The sequence below is a fragment of the Ascidia mentula genome, chromosome 9, assembly GCF_947561715.1.
Source record: "Ascidia mentula chromosome 9, kaAscMent1.1, whole genome shotgun sequence".
Lineage (NCBI taxonomy): Eukaryota > Metazoa > Chordata > Ascidiacea > Phlebobranchia > Ascidiidae > Ascidia > Ascidia mentula.
Genome location: NC_138574.1, coordinates 3,715,710 through 3,736,071, shown reverse-complemented (window position 1 = coordinate 3,736,071; position 20,362 = coordinate 3,715,710). Strand labels below are relative to the sequence as shown.

The 20,362-nt window shown below is 36.4% G+C and overlaps 6 protein-coding genes across 6 annotated transcripts; 4 read left to right on the top strand and 2 right to left on the bottom strand.

Annotated features, from left to right (window-relative positions):
• Positions 1 to 877: 877 nt before the first annotated feature.
• Positions 878 to 5,309, top strand: LOC145913903 (melatonin receptor type 1B-B-like). The gene is made up of 9 exons (XM_083001672.1): positions 878 to 1,070; positions 1,425 to 1,581; positions 2,202 to 2,395; positions 2,595 to 2,713; positions 3,163 to 3,311; positions 3,552 to 3,633; positions 3,723 to 3,760; positions 4,165 to 4,323; positions 4,575 to 5,309. Exons 1-9 carry the CDS (start codon positions 1,039 to 1,041, stop codon positions 4,800 to 4,802), a joined length of 1,158 nt encoding a protein of 385 aa, XP_082857798.1. The 5' UTR covers positions 878 to 1,038; the 3' UTR covers positions 4,803 to 5,309.
• Positions 5,310 to 7,588: 2,279 nt separating this feature from the next.
• Positions 7,589 to 11,191, top strand: LOC145913847 (alpha-1A adrenergic receptor-like; the record flags this gene model as incomplete). The annotated part of the gene is made up of 7 exons (XM_083001608.1): positions 7,589 to 7,692; positions 8,136 to 8,283; positions 9,641 to 9,837; positions 10,059 to 10,177; positions 10,479 to 10,627; positions 10,872 to 10,935; positions 11,127 to 11,191. Coding segments are annotated over exons 1-7 (753 nt in total), but the record flags the coding sequence as incomplete, so codon positions are not given.
• Positions 11,192 to 12,456: 1,265 nt separating this feature from the next.
• Positions 12,457 to 13,682, bottom strand: LOC145913964 (uncharacterized). The gene is made up of 3 exons (XM_083001733.1): positions 13,547 to 13,682; positions 13,333 to 13,484; positions 12,457 to 12,701 (listed from the first exon to the last, which is right to left on the bottom strand). The coding sequence occupies exons 1-3, from the start codon at positions 13,578 to 13,580 to the stop codon at positions 12,498 to 12,500; spliced, it is 390 nt and encodes a 129-aa protein (XP_082857859.1). The 5' UTR covers positions 13,581 to 13,682; the 3' UTR covers positions 12,457 to 12,497.
• A 254-nt stretch (positions 13,683 to 13,936) lies between these two features.
• On the top strand, positions 13,937 to 16,240 carry LOC145914779 (uncharacterized). The gene is made up of 5 exons (XM_083002619.1): positions 13,937 to 14,013; positions 14,167 to 14,319; positions 14,664 to 14,792; positions 15,588 to 15,725; positions 15,977 to 16,240. Exons 1-5 carry the CDS (start codon positions 14,011 to 14,013, stop codon positions 16,064 to 16,066), a joined length of 513 nt encoding a protein of 170 aa, XP_082858745.1. The 5' UTR covers positions 13,937 to 14,010; the 3' UTR covers positions 16,067 to 16,240.
• Positions 16,241 to 16,308: 68 nt separating this feature from the next.
• On the bottom strand, positions 16,309 to 17,791 carry LOC145914780 (transmembrane protein 18-like). The gene is made up of 4 exons (XM_083002620.1): positions 17,457 to 17,791; positions 17,219 to 17,342; positions 16,992 to 17,140; positions 16,309 to 16,826 (listed from the first exon to the last, which is right to left on the bottom strand). The coding sequence occupies exons 1-4, from the start codon at positions 17,493 to 17,495 to the stop codon at positions 16,731 to 16,733; spliced, it is 408 nt and encodes a 135-aa protein (XP_082858746.1). The 5' UTR covers positions 17,496 to 17,791; the 3' UTR covers positions 16,309 to 16,730.
• A 928-nt stretch (positions 17,792 to 18,719) lies between these two features.
• Positions 18,720 to 20,330, top strand: LOC145913627 (enhancer of rudimentary homolog). Its single transcript, XM_083001349.1, has 2 exons — positions 18,720 to 18,839; positions 19,801 to 20,330. The coding sequence occupies exons 1-2, from the start codon at positions 18,749 to 18,751 to the stop codon at positions 20,016 to 20,018; spliced, it is 309 nt and encodes a 102-aa protein (XP_082857475.1). The 5' UTR covers positions 18,720 to 18,748; the 3' UTR covers positions 20,019 to 20,330.
• Positions 20,331 to 20,362: the final 32 nt, after the last annotated feature.

The following is a 20,362-nucleotide window of genomic DNA, read 5'->3' as shown; positions in this document are numbered from 1 at the left end:
AAGCAACGGAGAAACACCATGAGGCGAATATTGAGTCAGCGGGTGACCGGGGATTTGCCAACATTACTCTTTATGTCCGGTTGCTTCCGAAACCTCTGCCGCCATGTGACGATAAACGGCTTGGCTAATAAAAGGTGTAGTATTTGGCAACGAGGAAGCAGAAGGCTGGTCAATACTTCACAACAGTTCACACAGCTCAGCTACTACTTTATTGGTTAGCATGCTATGTAGTAGGAGTTTCTTCGCCATTGTGGGTTAACGAATGACTCAGAAGCGATAAGGCTAAGAATATGTAATGAGTGGGGTACATACAGGACCACTGTTTCGACCCATTAGGGTCTCCTCAGTACAGCTTTGGTGACTATGCGAAGATCTCGCCCGCCAAACGTCCATAGGCAAAAACTTCCACTTTGAGGTGACTATACACTAAAAATCAATAGTTCTGCCAGGTTCCGTGTCACACAAAAATCATATTTAAAGCAATATAGCCAATACTATGTTTCGGGATCGTTGCATAGTCACCAAAACTGCACTGATAAGACCTCCATAGGTCGAAACAGTGGCCCTGTATGGAGCTTAGTCACAAAGAATATATTATTCAAAGTGGTCAAGAATAGATCCTAATTGTGGTTGTGATTTAATCCATTTATATCACCATGCTCTGCTTAATCACGGCTGGTGGTGACAGCATTTATGGAAACGTAATCGCGCTCACTAAGTGCCTCCTCGCAAGGTTAACTGCAGCGCCGGATATCAGGAAAAACGCAACCCACCTGTGATTAACAAGTTGCCCACTCGCGTTTAGATCATATTAATGTAAAAGTTGTTTACGGTCATTGAAGAGGTTGCTAATGCTGACGTAGTTTTAGTAGATGACAACGACATTTCTCATAACGGATGGTGTAATTTTTTTATAATCGTGCGTAATAAAAGGGACGTCTGATTTGAGCCGTTCACTTGTGGACACTTAAGTTATAACTTGTTAAGTTTTTCTAGACAGGATACAAATAGCAGTAAAAGTAAACCGTGGTGAATGCAATGGACGCCAACGTGACCGAAAACTTTGTGAAGTAAGTGTTGTAATACCAACTATATTGCAAAATACCGAATCCAAATGTGTGCGTTGTGCGTATTATAAGCGTGTTTTGGGTCTTCTTTTTTGAATTAGTTTCTTGCATAAATTTGAAAACAAACACTCCTGTAAAAAAATAAATGCGTTGTTTTTATCAAAAATAATCAATTCTTAAATTGACTTTATATGACGACAGGGAAACGCCGTTTTCCCACTTGAGCCCAACAACCGTTATTTTGTTTGCCACATAAACATTTTTATTGAAAAAACTTTTACGCCAGTTTTATTGGTATCGCAATAAACATGTATAGCTGTCATACAAAATCACAATTAAATTACCTTTTTTATGCAGTTTAACATTTACTACGACTGAGCCTGAGATGGCAGCGGTCCTTAATTTCGGGCAGGTGGTTTATTTTGTCTTTCTACTCCTTGTGATGGTGTTTGGCACAATCGGCAACATAATGACGATAGTAGCTGTGAAAATCGAACGAAAACTCCGTGAAGCGGTAAGGTATAGCATTTCTAAGGCTAGTCTTTGTGAATAAAATCAACCGCAAAACAAACGGGACAGTTTAACTTGCATGTTTTAAAACAAAAATAAATTTGTTATAAATCTGTATGACATAAAACGTTTGAATGTTAATTAAGACAAGTATTTTCAAACTAGAGGTCGCACGTCGAATTTTGTGAGTCAATGTCAAACAAAGATAAAAATTTTACTGTCTTAAGGGTTGCTGAAAATTGGAAACTGTAAAAATAGGCTGCGAGCAACAAGTAGGCCAAAACCGGAAATAAGCCATTGTTGAACAAGGCGTACCCCCAAATAAACCTTTCGCATGTGGCAAATTTTCTGTTTCGTTATTTAAACACCAAGTTATTAGGTCATACTAGTTCTGTGGTACATCGAAACTGATAATAAAAAGTGATTCATCTTTCATCCAAGACGACTGAGGGCGATTCAGTGCAAAAGCAACAAGGAAATTGAACAGCAAAAGTTGCGTAACAATACAAATTCGATCGCTTGACCGTCTACGTGGCAAATAGCTGCCTCTGCATTCGTTTGTCAATGGATTGTTTGTCCTTTAAAAACATACATCCATTATAATACATTCCATTTCATTTTCAGGTTTCCAACTATTTGATTGTCAACTTGGCATTGGCTGATTTTCTTGTTTGTTCTGTGGTCATTCCTATTACAGTAGCCCACACCATTCAGGCTGAGACCCTGATTGACAACACCCTTTGCTATGTTTCAGCAGCTATTTCAGGCGTGGCATGTCATACGGCAGCCATCACCATGACTTTTATAGCCCTAAACAGGTATTACAATTATCAAGGAAATTTCATAGTCTCTTTTACCGTTTCAAAACCTAATGCAATTGTGTTATCATTGCATAATAATTACAAAGAGTTGCATTGTTGCTTATTCTTTAACGATTGATGCTGTTAAATGTGACGATTATTGAATGTTACTAGACATTTACGTAATTTGAATTTAATGACTATGTATATGTAATAGGTACATTGCCGCGTACAAACCATCCCGCTATGGTTCGCTTGTAAACAGAAGAAGGGTCTTGTTTGCTGCCATGTTTTGCTGGTTTTTCGCTATTGCAAACACCGTCCCAATCCTTTTGGGTAAGTTAAGTTTCATGCCTTACAAGTAATAAGCCTGGTTGAGTTGCTGACACACAAAAAACGTTGATCAAATGTGTATATGTCTGATGGGTCAAAATGATTTTATTTTTTAAATGTTTCAGCACAAAACATCATATTTATCGCATTATTATTTAACCCTGACAATCGGCACGTCCCAAGTAAGGGGGTGGCCCTTTGGCGTCTAGGGGGCAAGAATATACAAAGGGGCATGAATATTATTGTTTGGTTTAAAACCAAGGAATTTCTGCTTGGTGCCCCTTACAATTTGATGTGAAGTTCCAAAAATAAGATTTCGCACAAGCACATATTTATCTATTAAGGGTCCTGGCACCTAACTAATAGGTATTTGAAAACCCAACATTTTAGCGCAAATTAAAAGTAACCTCTCCGAACTACATATAACCATTGTTGGTTTCGCTTTTCTTCAGCTTGGTTCGAGGTGGACTTCGACCCTTCCAAGTACGTTTGCGTGTGTTTTGATGGGACATTTCCTCTACAATATACCCTTGGACCTGTGTTTATTGGACACTTTCTTCCCCATGCAATCACCATCTTCTGTTACGCAACCATCCTTAAGGTGTGCTATTAATACGGGGTGTTAATATTCATATTGTGAATAATCTTTTAACTTATATTGGGAAATCTTTTGCGATATTGTGAGATTGTGAAACAAAATTATGCAAAAAAACCTCGGCCTTTGGACTTAAACATTGTGAAACTAAAACCGCTTAAAAAAAGCCATTTTTTGACAATGGTGAGACCGCGGGTCATTGTGCTTGTGGAAAGTTGTGGAGATTCATTTGCATTTTTCTTTTAGACTCTCAGTCGCAGTCGTAAGAGATTGGACAAATCAAAGACTGCCACCTCCCACATCACCACCACCTACACATCCGAGACAGGTGAATGCGCGCGGCGTTATTTCAATAACAATTGTATTCGCATTTGCTTGTTTTTGTAAGTTTGACACAACGTGTGTTTACTATGGCAGGAATATCACGGCCCAACACAAGCGAAGCTCCAGGGCTGGTAAGTATAAAGTTGCTAAGATACGTACAAGACTTTGTCTAGGACTGATAGGACCAAGTAAAAAACGGTTAACAGTTCAATGCGTTGGTACAGGCACAACCACTGAGCAACAACTATTATGTGACAAACTATAGTTGAACAATGGATGAATGACCCTTTGCAGACGTGGTGACTCATTAACCAGTTCAAAACTTCTTAAAAAACAGGAAGGATGATGTAGACCATAACCTCAGTTACCAAAAACGTTCAACAATACTTGGGTCAAATTAGTGACAGATGGTTGCATTTTTTCTGTTCTTGTTTGATCAATTTACCAATTCTCATTTGGGGTACAATACAAGCCATTAAAACCTTCAGTTAATTCTGATAGCATGCAATTAAAAACTATTTTTCGACATTTTTAGGAAAAGAAAAGTACGAACAAAGGCGTGAAGAACTGGAACAAGCACGAAATCCAAATGTTCAAGACATCTCTGTGGATCATCATCTTCTTCAGCTTCTGCTGGATACCCTACGGAATTCTGGTTTTGTTGCAGGATATAGCCCCGATAGAACTCAAAAAGGTACATCATCTATTGCCGGGAAGCGTAGTTTTTGAAAAGCTGATCTCCGCTAGAATCAAACATGTTTTGTGCGCATAAGACAACAACGTAAATGCATGCCAAAAGTTACAAATGGAAAGGAAACCGATAAAACCTTGTGAAGTTTGTATGACAAAAAAATTATAAATGTTTCAAAGCAAAAAATTATTTTTCCAAAATTTGTGCAGATTTAGTTCCGTAAAGTTTATTGTGAGTTAAATTTTACTTTGCAGACCTTCTCGGCGCTTTGCCTTCTGAGCTTTTCACTCAATCCAGTCATCTATGGTGTACTTAGCAGAAGCTTTCGTCATTCATATGTTCGCATGGTGAGGAAAGTATTTTTCTGCTGGAGAACATCCGACCAACACTTCGGTGTCTCTGGACCGCCCTCGGCCGGCAAGTCATTTAAAACATCCACTAGCCGCCAGGTGGCGCAAAGCAACGTTACATCGGATGTGTAAACAGACGATTGTCAAGATTGGCGGGAACTTTGGTCAAGCGCCGGACCCGTATACCAAGAAAAAACAACCTGATCGGTATTCGTGCCCAGGATATCCTGGGTTCAAATCCCGGTGTGGTTAAAAAAAAAGATTGTCAACATGGGTCAGGCGCTCGACTCAACTTTCCAGTTCAGGATACCCTGGGTTCGAATCCCGGCGAGGTTAAGAACCGTGTCGTTGAAAAGTGACTGTTATTGTACATATTAAGTCCATTACTTTCGTTCCCGATGTATTTTTTAAGATACATTGCATCATCCACTGTATATTTTGTTACTTGTTGACCAAATGCAGATTGACTGCTGCGTCTGCGTTTTTTACCCAATGCAAAAAATGCACTTTTCGCATCGATTTGGTATTTTTCTTATTTTTGCATCGGTTTTTCTTCATGTCATCGAGCATTGAAAACTAATAAAGTATAAATAATGTAAAACCGTTTTTCGTGATTCGAAGGGGGTTTTCGTTCCATGCACGCAAATACGCCGCTGTTTTAAATACATAATTGGATTTCGTGCAGAAGTGTCGCGTACCCCGTAAAGTCAATAAAATCGTTACGAAATAAACGCTTTGAATTATTAAACTCCTGTGCAAAATCCCTGTCATAACTTTCGTTTGGTTTCTAATCATAATTTGGGAGTATATTGCGTGAGGTTCAAGCAACCAATCCGTTTTAAACCGCAAAATTGTTCACGAGTAGAAACGTGTAAGCCAGCGAGCGGCAACCTCACGAGCGCGAAGTGCCAGTTTACAAATCAAGTCGAATGGCAATGACTTCACGTGCTACTTTTTGTGTGCAGTAGAGGTTGTTTTTTAACTTTTTGGGTGTATCAGAACGTTCTATTGGGGGGTTTTAACAAGCTTAGTCATGCCATTCAGTGACAGTATATTAGTCACATTTGTATCCTACGTCTTGAAGTATGATTTGCATACAAGCTATCCGAATTATGTGGGAAAAAGTAAAACTGTGGTGTATGCAAATTGTGACGTAACTTGAGCAATCATACAACGTATTTGCACACCGGAGAAACTTAAGAAAAACCCGAACTTGCTGAGCTTTTGCTGCTGAAAAACAATGTGCAGCGTCATTAAAGCTTTCACCTGAAATCAAAAAAAACGTTTAAAAGCGTTATCGCTGCTGGTGAAATTATCGTTTAAACTAACCCAATTAATACATTATCGAACAAATAAATTATTTAAAAGGTGAAGCAGACCAAAAAGACATATAGAAAAAAATGTACCTTATTTGATTGCAATATGCAGACACAAAAGTATAACAGTTGCAAAACTAAGTTGGTCTCGGTAAAAGGGTTTTGCATCTGCTTGTTTGGGAACATTTTAGATAATGTTTAAATTGCTGAGGTACTTTTTAAGCGGACAAAATAAAATAATGTTACCATGCAGCAAGAGAACATCAACAAGCAAATATGATTGTGTTTGTCATTGGCAAGAAACGTTTTTTATGACAAATCATTTAACCGATTATTTTTCGAAACGTTTGTTGCCAGGAATCTTGTTCGTTAAATTGTATTTGGCACAAAATGTTTAAATCGAATTTCATAAAATTTAGTCGCAGGTGGAGGTGAAGCCAGTCCAAAAATTTTGTTAAAAAAAGGCATTAAATTTCAGTTATATCAGATCACAAGTCGTTCATTTGAAAAATAAATTCCGAAGTTTTAATTCATGTATTTGTAAGGGCTCATGGCCCCTTCCTGTCCACGCCCAAATGGTCGCAAGTAAAGCCGCAATCGAATTTGCTGATACGACATCACCATAACAACTGACGGCAACTACGTTAAAACACATTGACAAGGTAGACAGACTGTCCGCAGAAAATCGAATTGATGAGGAAGAGTTGGTATAGTCTGACGTAATGTAAACTATATACTGCATATAACGAGTTGTACGCAGCGTCTGTGCAAAAGACGACCCTTTGACATGATTCTGACAATATGTTCAAAGGAAATAGCAGCACGGTGACCCCTGCAAGACCTTGCTTTATTCTATAAAATCGTGAAACTAAATCAATTGTAAGCTGGCCGGGTTGTGGTAAATGAAGTTTATAAACGACCATATTCGTGTTGCGCCTTTGCCTTTTTATCACGGTCCAAAAAAGACAATCACATGCTTTAAAACCATGCACTGGCTTAGAAGAATAAAGAGTAAAATTTATAGATTGTTTTTGGTAAAGCGTAGCCAACTGAGCACACAAATGTCACAATTTGGATGTGGGTAGATGTTGTTTGTTGACATCTTAAGCGTGAGATTTATTGAGTCTGGCAACAGGGTTGTGGGAACGCGCGTGAAAAAGGAGAACACAGCGTCGTGTGAATGTTGTGGGTGACATTTGTGTCATGAGGAACCTCGGTAGTGTGTTGGATCTTTTTTAGAATGTCATTTCAATCAGTATGAGCTGGTGGTTAAATTTGTTGTTAATTAAGGGAAAACCTTAAAAACGTTTTTAAAAGACTGAGGTGGTTCGTCGTATTCTGTCGGTAATAATAACATTGAATTAAGTTTTGAATTAACGGAAAAAGACTTGTTGGATATACGATAAAGTATCCAGTTCTGCTTTGATGCGTATACTTTTGCACTATTTGTGACTCAAAAATAGTCCAAGCATATAATATATCGGTCGATTTTAACGAATTAGTTCCACATATTCTATTTCTTGAGGGTGGCAGATTGTCGGCAGTGTCAGAATTTACATACAACTAAACTTTACCTGGTGGTTGATTTAGAATGTTGAGATAAACTTTTTTGGGTGTTTATTCGCAAAACGGAAAAGTTTTGAGGTAACCGAAGATTACATTGTACGAGGAGTTACAAACAAGTCATTAATAAACATGAACTCAAGGTGAGTTTGGAGAATTGAACGTTTGCGATTTCTACCTCATGCAAATTTTTCACCTGATGGTCTATAGAATTGTGAAACTGTATCCTAATTACAAGCCATTAAACCCTAAAAAGTGCCAAATAAATCACTTGTTACTAAACAGGGTCGCGTTTCTTTCTTTTTCGTGTTTGCATTTCCAGACCATTTCCACTGAGATCAATAGGTTTGTTTACTAGAGCACGGTTTACAAATAAACCTCCTGTGTACTCATGTGCACTCAACCAATTTCGTCATGCCTATTTTTCTGGTAGATCATACGTATTTCAAGGTCAACATTTCAGTTAACATAAGTTGCTACGACATCAACGCCTGCACGCTACGTTTTCTTCAATTTTTTATACTGATAATTTCTGTCCAAGTATTTGCGTTAATTTATTTAAAGCTCAATAAACCGTGCTTTGCAGCAGCATGTTGGACAGCGGGCTAGATCCAAGATTCAATACATCCACAATCGCACATTTGACTGTCCTGAGCGTTGTCGCGTTATTTGGAACCATAGGAAATACCATGACTTTAGTTGTAATGAGAATGGATAGCAAATTGCGGAAAACGGTAAGTATGTATTCAGTGGGTGTATGAGCAACAGTAAATATAGCTAAAGCCGTAGCGTTGATATCGCCTTGATAATGTTTGCTATGGTGTCAGAGAGCATAATTTCAACCCCTTAATAAGTTTCAGGTTGGTACATTAGCTCAATAAAGCCGAGGTTCCAAAACGGTGCTTTTGTTGTTGGGGGGGTTGCAAGCTTACTTGAAGGCCTCGGGAATTTTGTTTTAAATTCGAATTCCGTGACCTATCAGCTTTTACAAAAAAACGATCGAATTATCATCTTTCGCAAGCAAATTTGTCGCTAAAAAACGGCCACTTTTAAAACAGTATACCAGATACCTTTAAAAAAATCTGTTTTTTTTTTGGCTCGTTGTTGTAACATTTTGTTTGGGATGAATACGTCAACAGCTTGTGAAATTTGGGAACCCCTGTCTTAAAGCCAATTGACTTCAGCAATTTAAGCTGGACAAAATACGCAGCAATGGGTTACTGCCATGCATGAAATTATTGATTGTTCGCCGATGAAGACGCGCGCGCGGCCGCAACTGAAAGGGATGATGAAATCAGTAGGGGGATTTTCCAGATAAACGCCGCTTTAGTTTTTTTTCATAAACAAGCGTAATATCCTGTTTATGGTTCGAAAGGTAAACTGAATACAATCACTGACCGACTGCGTGATCGTGTCTTGACGTATTTAAATTTAAAAAAAATAAATAAAAAAACAATGGTTGTCATCCTGGAGCCGTTACATTACCTGGGTCATGGGTCTATTCATCTTCACCGCCTTCGAAGCGTCATTCGGCAAATTTTTTTACGCCAAAACGAACCGCAGATTCTGCTCTGTCTGCTTGACAATATGGTCATTGCGGTTGTTTGACGGTACACAATCTTGCAAGCAACCAAACGCAAGCAAAAATAAAATAAATACATGAAATACAATGCAATAATGGTGCTGGTGTATAGTAAAGCATGTCGTCTGTGCAATTGTTTGGTTGCGCAGTGTAGTGTTTTACATTGGCCAGCTAGATACGTGTTTTAAATCGTAACAAATGAGCGCATAACTATACAAATTCGATATCGATTGCAGTTATTAGTCAATTTCACGCCCATATGTCAAGCATATTTACGGGTGCATGCAGTCTATGCTCGGTGTGCGCGCAAACCTGCGAAAGATCAATCAGATCAATCGATTTCAATTAAAAATAAATACCTATTAGTGCATGGTCAAAGGAATGCCGTCATTGAATTGGTATTTCGAGGAATAATAACTAGATCCAAAATCGAAGCGCCCTAGTGGAAAATAATCATTTCCAAATGGGAACGACATATGCGAACTACATTTGTTGATCTTTACCTCCAGGTGTGCAACTATTTCATCGTCAATTTGGCCTTTGCGGACTTCATGGTGTGCTCTGTAGTTGTACCGGTCGTGGTGGTGCATGAGATAGTGGGGTCAACCAGCACATGGGACACCACACTTTGCTACATTTCCGCAGCTATATCGGGATTGGCTTGCCATGGAGCCGCTATTACTATGACGTGCATTTCAATGACCAGGTAACAAATAAATAATCGCCAAAATTTAGGTTTTTTATTTGTGGTTTTCCAGTTTTTATCTTGCTTAAATTCCGATATATTTTAATTTGTGTCGTATACAGGTGCAAGCACTATTTTCGATACACAAGCGTAATCGAAACAGCTAATCACGGTTGTCAAGATTTCCTAAATGCTACATTGGAAACGAGCAATTAATGGTGTACATTGCATTGATATTTCAGGTTTATTGCAGCCAGACATCCGACCCAATACAAACTATGGGTTATTAAACGTCGTGTAATGATGGTGATCTGCGTATGTTGGTTGTTTAGCGCGATCAACACACTGCCTATAATGATAGGTAAGATCACAAACGTATTATATACTGTTGCTTTATTGTACTTGACTGATTTAATACAACTAAATGAAACTCCATTAAAATTGATTAATAATAAGTTGGCTTCAGAGAGTTTGGATAATGCTGCAAACCACAAACGTTATGTTATCCCTATAAGCATATGGATTGTTAACGTATAAGTTTTCATTAATTTCTTGGGCTATTATTATAATTTTTAAGCAGTGAAAAGTCAAAAATAACGCATTTGATCGTACCACACCATACTTATAGACAGCAAACAACCGGAGATATTTTGTTTTTGTAGCTTGGTTTCAAGTTTCTTACGATCCGCATAAATACGTTTGCATCTGCTTTGACGGAACATTTCCCCTCAAGTTCACGCTCGGCCCGGTCTTCGTTGGCCATTTTGTGCCTCACGCCATCACAGTTTATTGTTATACAATGGTTTTTAAGGTAAGGTAACCCATAAAACTCTTTGTCTGTTTTTATTTGATGCTTGGTCATTATTATAATTCCCAAAATGCCGATCAGATTTCGATCAAAGATTCACTCTTTGCTCGTTCTAATAAGTTACGACATTTTCTAAGCAGTTTTAAACGAGGTTTCATTTATGCAATGACTTGCAAATAGCATGACTGAAAACACGAAAAGTTTGTGCTTTTATATAAGTTTCACTCAATAACTCAAACGTTTGCAGGCACTTGGGAAAAGTAGGCGACGAACAACAGAACTTACCACAATTTCAGCTCTATCGGATGCAGGTGTGTAAACTAGTTTGAATATTTTTTCTTCCCATTTTGTATATGTACAAAACAAAAAGAGTTCAGAAACGAAAATGACACCACTTTATCACTGAGAACATTAGTCACAAAATAAAACTTTACAAATACATTAGAAAACGCATCGTGTGGTATTTCTTTAAAAACAAGTAATTCCCTTCCTTTTGTTCCAGGGTACTCTAAACAAGACTTTTCAGAGGAACAAAACACAGGCACTGTGAGACAAATAACTACACCTTTTTATAGAAACACTGGAGTAATTGAAAATTGTTTTCCAGAAAACATTCGATTCAGTAGTGAGCGTATCTAAATGGAGTAAACACGAAATACAAATGTTCAAAACCTCTGTTTGGGTTATTGGATTTTTCAGTTTTTGTTGGATTCCCTACGGCGTTCTTGTGCTTTTGCAAGACCTGTCTCCTATCCTGCTTAAGAGGGTATTTTTATTTAGCTTTTCGATATTTCGGTTAATAAAAATGTTTAAATGAATTTACAGATATTTGGAACGGTTTGCCTCTTGAGTTTTTCGTTAAATCCAGTTATTTATGGAGTGATGAGCAGCCAGTTCAGAAAAGCTTACAAGAAGTTGTTTTTCAAGTTTATGTGGTGTTTCACAGATCGAGAAAACATTACCAACGAACAACGATTTCCCAAAGAAACATAATGTTGCGAAAGTGTTTGTTTTTGGCATGTCTTTTTTGATAGAGTTTGCAATCCAACGTTTTTAAATAAACTGTTTTTTGAAACGCCGTGTACACTGTGCGATCATTGGATATATAATGTGTTTTGATTTGACATTCGCCAAGAAGTGAAAATATTCAAATATGAAAGTCGAGATGACATCTGATGTCAGTGAAGAAGATGCAGAAATTGCATTTTGCTCAAGATTGTTGGGAAATCTAAAAAGAGAAACCTTTAATTTAAAGAACGATTTAAAAATCAACGAAAGTCTTAATGTCAGGTCAAGGAGAAATCGGAATGAAGAGACTGACGTAAATCTTTGTCAAGTTGATCCACAGCTTTTAAAAAACATTCAAAGATATCGCAAAGGAAAGCAAAAAGTTGTCATCAAACCGTCAATGGAAGTAGAGACATCACAAAAAACGAACTGTTCTGTAGTCACAGCGAAGGTGCTGGATCGAATAAAAGCAGAAAATATAGTCCGGTTGATGGCGAATGCTAACCAACGACAACTTCACGACCCTAGGACCTGCAAACCTTGCTTGGAAAAAGAAGGCGAAATAACAAAAAAGAACTTTTTGAGAAGCCACAAAAATGCGTTAGAAAATCGCCTTTTAGCCACAAAAGTTGACGATTTTCTGGTGCAAAACACAGCAATTAATATGATTGGACAAATAGCGGCAGATTTGCCTCGTTTAACCGACAAACGCACTGTAACTTGGAATAGGTTTATGGCTAATTCACACTAGCACAATCAATAAGTGTCTTTTTTTAATCTATGTTTTTACTTCCTTGCAAGCCCTTGTTCATCCTTACACCATGTTTTTGAAACAGAATTTATTTCATTTATACAATAAACAAATTTATTTGCCAAGTTTTTCTGGAATCGTTGTCTCCATACTATCATGAGGTTTGTCCAATTCGCCTTGCGGAAAGTTATACAGCTTGTCAAGCAAGAAGTCCATTGGGGGTGGTATACCTAAGCCTGCCCTGTGGTCGTAGTACTTTTCTCTTTTATCAAAATTTTTCATCAATGCTTTTAGATGCTCTCTCCTGTCCTTTGTAATCTGAAAGCAGATTACATTTCATGTGAACCAAACAATATTATAATCATATTTTAAGGTATGGAAGTATTTATAGAATTAACTACAAAATATGTAGCGTCAACAAAGAGTTTCACCTGTGTTAATATTTGGATTTATTTACCAACACTTTTCAGTTTAAAAATTCTTGACCAGACAGTACCACTACCAAATTTCTCTTTTTGTTTTAATCATAAAAGAAATTGCAAAATATTTTTAATTTGTGCCATGTTTAAAACTAATTAATCACATTTTGGTCAAGATTTGTAGAATCAACTACATAACAATAAACTTTTTAATGCATATTTTACCAGAAGTAAATTCATAGTAATAGGCTTGACATATAGTTAAGTCTATTTCAAGCAAGAATTACTCATTCCTTGGAATATAAAATATCCCACATAACTTACTATAGCATTTATTTAAAAGCAGGAAAGTTATATCCTTGTGAAATTCATGGTAACATAGAAATATACATTCTACATAATATTGATGAGTCTTTTATGTGTTTTTGAACTGTACAATGTTATTGTGAATATTATTTATAAATCATAATGTACAGGTTTATACATAATTGCTTTATAGTACAATAAACAAAATAAATTCTTAGACTTACATCATATATAAAGTATGCGATGAGGCCGACACAAAACGCAATTTCTGGAACATTAACTTTGCCTTCAGCACTCTCTAAATCCTTTGGTTTGTAGCCCATGCGTTTAGAATATTCACTTACACCGCGTCTTTGCACAAAACCGCGAACAATGCCTGGTAAGACATTTGCGTTATGTTGATGCCTACTAACTCACACTAAAAATGCAAAAACTTACCAGAAAGAGCCTTTAACGTTTTCCCAAATTGCATGTTTGCGTTTTGTGCCAAAAGTGGCACCCTAACTATTCAACAGATCTAAAAATTATCCTGATTGTTTTCTAAAAAGTATGATGCAGAAAATCTTCAATCCAAGGAGTCGCAAGGACAATTTTCATACATGGCGTGACAAAATTATCAAAATTTTTTTAGAAATATTGCAAGTTAATTAAACCAACTGATTTGGGTCGCTAAATTAAAAAAAAGGATGTAAGCTTTGCTAAAAAATAGTAATTACTGGTTGCATGCACTATTTTGATGACAATGATTTTTCTTCTTGAATTATAGCGTCATAATTAAAAAAAAGGGAAATCACCGTATTCAACCGTCTGTTGATTCTTCTCGAAATTTGAGCGTTAGTTACGGCGACAGTTGCACAACTTTCAAAGAATTGTACGGATCCAACCAACAAACTTTAGCAGAAATGGTAAGTTATATTGTACGTTTTCCGTTGGTTATGAAGAGTTTTTGGAAAATTTAAAATTTTTCATGGTAAGCTATCTGTTAAAAAAACCTTTCAGCTGACTAGCGATAGAAAATTACGGCATAATTTTCCCAAACCTAACCACAGTGTTTTTAGGCGAGCAATTACAGAAAAAATGTAACCGGTGGAAGCAAACGAAAAGGAGGTGCCCGTCCTGAACTTACTGAAGAGCAAAAGCAGGAAATTCGTGAAGCTTTTGATTTATTTGATGCTGATGGTTCTGGTACTATCGATGTCAAGGAATTAAAGGTGAATCTTAAATAATGTATTGCTGCTATTGTCATATAAGCGAAATAAATTTAGGCGTTAACAGCAACTAATCATTATTAATGTGCAAAGTTTGATAATGTGGTAAATAAAACATGTTTTACAAAGAAACTAATTCATAACTATACAAAAAAATGTTGCCTTGTGCGTTCAGGCGTTGTTTGCCCAAATAAATCTAAATAGGAATTAAATATTTTGTTTACTTACTTATCAATGACAATATCTGCAAATTTAACACAAATTAGTTTCAATTTCTGCATCAAATTATTCACACAAATGAATTACATATAAGCAGACCATATTTATAAAAAAATGTAAAATTATAGGTGGCAATGAGAGCTCTTGGGTTTGAACCGAAGAAGGAAGAAATTAAGAAAATGATATCTGATGTTGATAAAGATGGAAGTGGCACAATCGACTTCAATGATTTTCTGACAATGATGACACAGAAAATGGTAATAAAACCCCCCGAGAAGTTTAACACCAATTTTGTCACAACCATTTTCTTGAGTTGTTTGTAAGTGATTGAGTAGACCCCATGTCTTGCAATACAGTTTTTAGTTACCTGCACTTCATTACAATTTTTGTGAGGATTAAATGGTGTTGATGACCAAAATTTAGCTCCAGAACTTTTAAATATTTATTAAGATTTCTGAGAATAAAGAGACTGGCCCATACTGTTATTAACATTGTCATGTTTAAGATGTTTCGGCAATAACTTATGTCATTATCAGTTTGATTTGTTTGTAATAATATTTAAAACAGCCAAGGTTATATTATATGCATTTACATTTTGCCTGAAACAAATATGTATTCGGTAGGAAATGATGTTTTTAGATTCACATATCATCTATTAATTAATGTTCTCTGGTGGTGGTGTGCTATGGCCGTAAAAAGTTTTTATCAGTTTGATTTGTTTGTAATAATATTTAAAACAGCCAAGGTTATATTATATGCATTTACATTTTGCCTAAAACAAATATGTATTCGGTGGGAAATGATGCTTTTAGATTCACATATCATCTATTAATTAATGTTCTCTGGTGGTGGTGTGCTATGGCCGTAAAAAGTTTGAAACCACTGACTTATTGAAACAACCAACACAAAGCTTGTTAAGACTAAAATTATGGCATTGTGTGCAGTCTATTGCTGTGCTTGCTCCCCAAATCGTTAATTATGCATGGAATTTGATTTACATAAAATATTCTACATGCAACCGCAGTCAACAGGAAGTGTTTTGTTTATGACAGAGTGAGAAAGATTCAAAGGAGGAAATTCTGAAAGCTTTTCGTTTGTTTGACGATGATGAGACTGGTAAAATCTCCTTCAAAAATCTTAAACGTGTTGCAAAGGAACTTGGTGAAAATCTAACTGACGAAGAATTGCAGGTTGGGAAACAGCAGACTTTTGCTTTCTTACATTCAAGTTATGATGTGTTTCTCCTTTAAAAGGGTGCCCTGATAAACATATTTATTTTATCACAATAAATTGCTGTATTAATGTTGCATCTGGTTGTGCCTTTTTAAAATATTTTCTGTGGCATGCATCAAAAGGCTATTTAAAAAATTTTACCCATTAGCAAATGGACACACATATGCTTTCTGCAGCAGTATCTCTTAATGACGGAACTGTATTTTAGGAAATGATAGATGAAGCTGACCGTGACGGGGATGGTGAAATCAATGAAGTAGAATTTCTTAGAATCATGAAGAAAACCAGTTTATACTAAAAACATTCTCAATCTCATGCCACAAAACTACATACAACTCAACATTTGACAAGAGTTGTTTGGAATTGTTCTTGTTTGTTTTTGCATTCCGTTGTTGTGCTGTCACTTCACTTTCTACTGCATAGCATTTTCAAAAGGTTTCCTGTCAGTGCTTTTTAGATTTGCTCAGTGTATTTTGTAATAAAAATGAAAAAAACATCACCTTTGTGTTAGAACACTGGAACGTTATGGATGTGAACACAAGAAGTTTAAAATCTACACAAACAATTGAAATAGCTAATTTTTCTCTCAAAAAATCTCAATGATTCCTGTAATCATTTCACGACATTTTTGTCTTGTTACTGACAATGCCATTCTTCGTTCAACAATTATGTGGAATTGAGAACAGTATTAGCATTGCCACTCAAAATTTTGTAATCCTAAAAATGGTACAAATCTTTACATAATATTGCACTTTTATTAGTTGTAAAAGCACCACTGTGTGTTATAGATGAGTGTTACATGAGGATGTGTGAGGTGGATTGGACTTGTGTCAGAAAATGTGAACCATGTCAATCATGATCAACCACCCAGTAACAAAGAAAATAATAAAGGATCAAATTCATATGCTATGTAGTAATAACACTAAAAGATGACTAATTTGCAACTGCAGCATTGATCCTTGTTAATTTTCTTTCTTTGATTCTTCTTTAACCTTCCGCAGGTGCTGTTTGCGTTTGACAATAACTACATCATCTGCTGCACTTTTCAACCAATGTACCTAAGAGAACAAGTAAGTGGAATTCACAAATCTCTATACACCCTATCATATGGGAAGTACTTTATTTGAAATTAAAAATTTTGTTACTGCACATTGGTATCAAAATTAACCATTGGCTTTATAAAGTTTTGATTGTTGTATCTGCAAATTATTGGTGCAACTTACCAACAAAACCAAGAGATTGAGCAAAAGTGGGGTGGAATACACAATAGAAATAAACATTCCATTTGAATCAAAGTATTGTTGTTTGACAATCAACCTCCAATTTTGAGCACAAACTCTGTTTAAAGTTTCTGCCCAATATATGCAGATGCCTGCAGACCGTAAAAATGTTTTGCATTCATTTAAACCCTCACAGAAAAATCAGAGTGAGAAAGACACTTCTTACTTACACAGCAGAACAAAATAAAGAGCTTGAAGGTTAATTCGTTTCCATGTGATAATAGTTAAAACTGTGCATGTTATGTAAATTGTCAGAAGACTGCACACAAGTCGAAACTCATTTGACCATTCAACCTTGCAAAACAAATTATAAAATTATCCAAAAAGCTTTAGTGCAACAGTGTGTTGTTGATCTCCTTAATTTTACTAGCAGTTTTGTGCTTTTAGCAGTAGCCAACGTGCACTCACCTCCGTTAATACACGAACAAAGCTTGATACATCGTCCATTGCACTGGTGTTATAATGTATGGCTCGGCAACGGTACGTACAAAATAAAAGGCCGCAGTTTTAAATAGTTGTTTTGTCGCAAACTCGCTACTTAACTGGAACAGGGAAACGTAGCATAAGAAGAAACACGTAAGGAAATCAATCAAAATAGTCCAGTACCCGCCAACAAAACGTAGCGTCGTTACAGCGGATTGATTGAGACCTCAAGACGCCGATGGCCGATTTCCGTTGCGCATATGCTTTTGTGCTATGGTTGGCTAAATTAGTTCGCACTACCAGCTGCTGTACGCAATAAATGCAAAAAATAATGGTAGCAGCACAAACTTGAGAACTTTTACCACACAACAGGCAGCCGTGGGATTCAAATATTTTAGCATTCGGTTCTCTCACTATAGCAGCGTTCCATAGTAACCGTGGGAATACAATGAGCGAAATGAAACATAGGCCTTTACATACGGTTGATAACAAACGGTTCGGGGTTCGCGTGGGTCATTAAATTACAATAGCCGATTCGCACAAACCGGTTAACTCCAACGACTGACAAAAGTCACATGCTACATGCCACATGATCCCACTCTTTCAAGGTAATGAAGTATGGAGTCAAACACACGCAAACAACAAGAAACAAATTCGCTTTCGGAAGGAAACAATGAATTTGGCCACCCTGACAGTGAAACGGCACGCAGGTGCGAAACCCTCTTTTTCTAACGGGCAAGCCTTTCCAATGAAAATCCCTCACTTTCAAAAAAAAAAGGGATATAAAATCATGTATTCATGTTGGTCACTTTATTGTGATGCATAGGCCGGGCTACTATAGAGTATAAAGTTGATTTCGGAAGAAATTCATAGATCATGACTTCAATTTCCGCTTTTCCGTAGGTACGTGGCTGGAATCTGACGATTATCTCAAAACTATATTGTGCATGTTGCAGTATTTTTTATATAAATAGTAAACTATTCGCAAAAGCGCAAGAAATTAAATGAACGGCCACGTGCCCGCACATGTGAAGCCTATTTATCCGAAATTTGCTATATCTACGGCGGGGAGTTTGATTTTGTCGAAGTTCTGCTTTCGCTTTGCCTTGAGGTGTAAAACTTGGGATGGATGGTGTATTGGTAGTTGGTTGTTTTTTGTCCAGTTTGTTTCAACAAAGTAGTACTTTTTGCTGCGTAAATATTTTGTTCTTTCTTGTAAATATTTCTTTGTGTTGCATTTTTAGGTTTTATTGTGTTTAAGAGTAACAGCATACAGAATGTCTCACACAATCTTGTTAGTGCAACCTACAAAGAAGCCGGAGGGCAGAACCTATTCTGACTACGAATCTGTAAACGAATGCATGGAAGGTATGTTTCATACAATTACTATCAACTGTGTAACATAGTTCTAGGTGATATAGGTATTCAGGAATATGTGCAAAGGTATAATACATCTAATGGCATTACATAAGTTATATTGCCCAAGGATGAACATACTGTCCAATTGTCAAATAATAATATATTCATTTTTTGGCCAGTACACATATATACACCACATTGGAAAAGTTAGTGATTTTTGTGGAAGATTTTTTTTTTGGCAAACATTGATTGCACAGACAAACAGATGTTTTATTCATTAGCCTATTTTTTTGTGGGGATTGCCAAAAATAATTGTAAAATTTTGTTGTTTTCTCCAATCAGGTATATATATATATAAACCAGATTGTAAACAATGTTGTGTGTGGAGGATTTATCCGATAATCCACACAATAAACATTATCTGATGCATTAACAAACGAAAATCGTTTCGATCATCCGCACAATTGATGATTGCCGAAAATAAATCCTTAGCGTAAACAAACATTCAAATCTGGTATATAAAAATACAATTAATTTTGTGTATACATTTATACTACATCCTCAAATGCATTTAAATTGTACTTTTGTCAAAAAACGTCATAAATAGGGCCCAAACAAGTAAACTGTTAACCTTTCATAGATTGCAGTGGTTATTGCGATTACTACCTAATTTTGTGTAAAGACGTCATGTACAAGTCTTTGGAGAGCTGTTGCATTTGTGACATTTCATTGTTATAATTAACAATGAAATATTTTTCATGCTTGATTGGTTTAAAAGAACGCCAGTGATTAAAAATGTTTTGTATAGCGCCGTGTCAGTCTCTGGTCTATACCTACAGTACATGATCAAGCTCACGAAAGCTTGTGTTAATATAGATGTTTAACAGTCAGTCTCTTATTAAAACAGTGCACTAGCAAGTACTATATGTACAATACCTGACATTTATAAAGTAATCTATTTGTTTTTTAGGTGTTTGCAAAATCTATGAGGAACATCTGAAACGAATTAACCCAAACAGCCCTTCAATTACATATGACATTAGCCAGCTGTTTGATTTTATCGATGATCTTGCCGATCTGTGCTGCTTGGTGTATCAAACCTCCAGTCAGACATATGCTCCGTATAATAAGGATTGGATCAAAGAGAAGATCTACATTCTCTTGCGAAAACAAGCTGGCAAGACATAAGAATGGACTTTTGAATATTTCAACACTGTACATATGAGTAGAGTTGATTGGTTCGCATGATTTGATGTCATTCACATGTTTAGATGGTAATTTTTTATTGAAAATTCGGTGGTAGTGATATGTGTGTCATAGTAACCTATCTCACTATTTTTCTCGAAACAAATTGTGAACAGGTTTTGCGAATGCAAAGATTCAGTTTTTATCAACTTGGAACTTAACAAAACTATTGTTATTGCTGCTTTTGTACGAGCAAGTTTTAAAATGAAGCGATGTGAATGATATTTGTGGCAATAAAACAACTTTTGTAAGTGGTCTCTGACTCTTAGGTGTGAACAAGCTGGGGT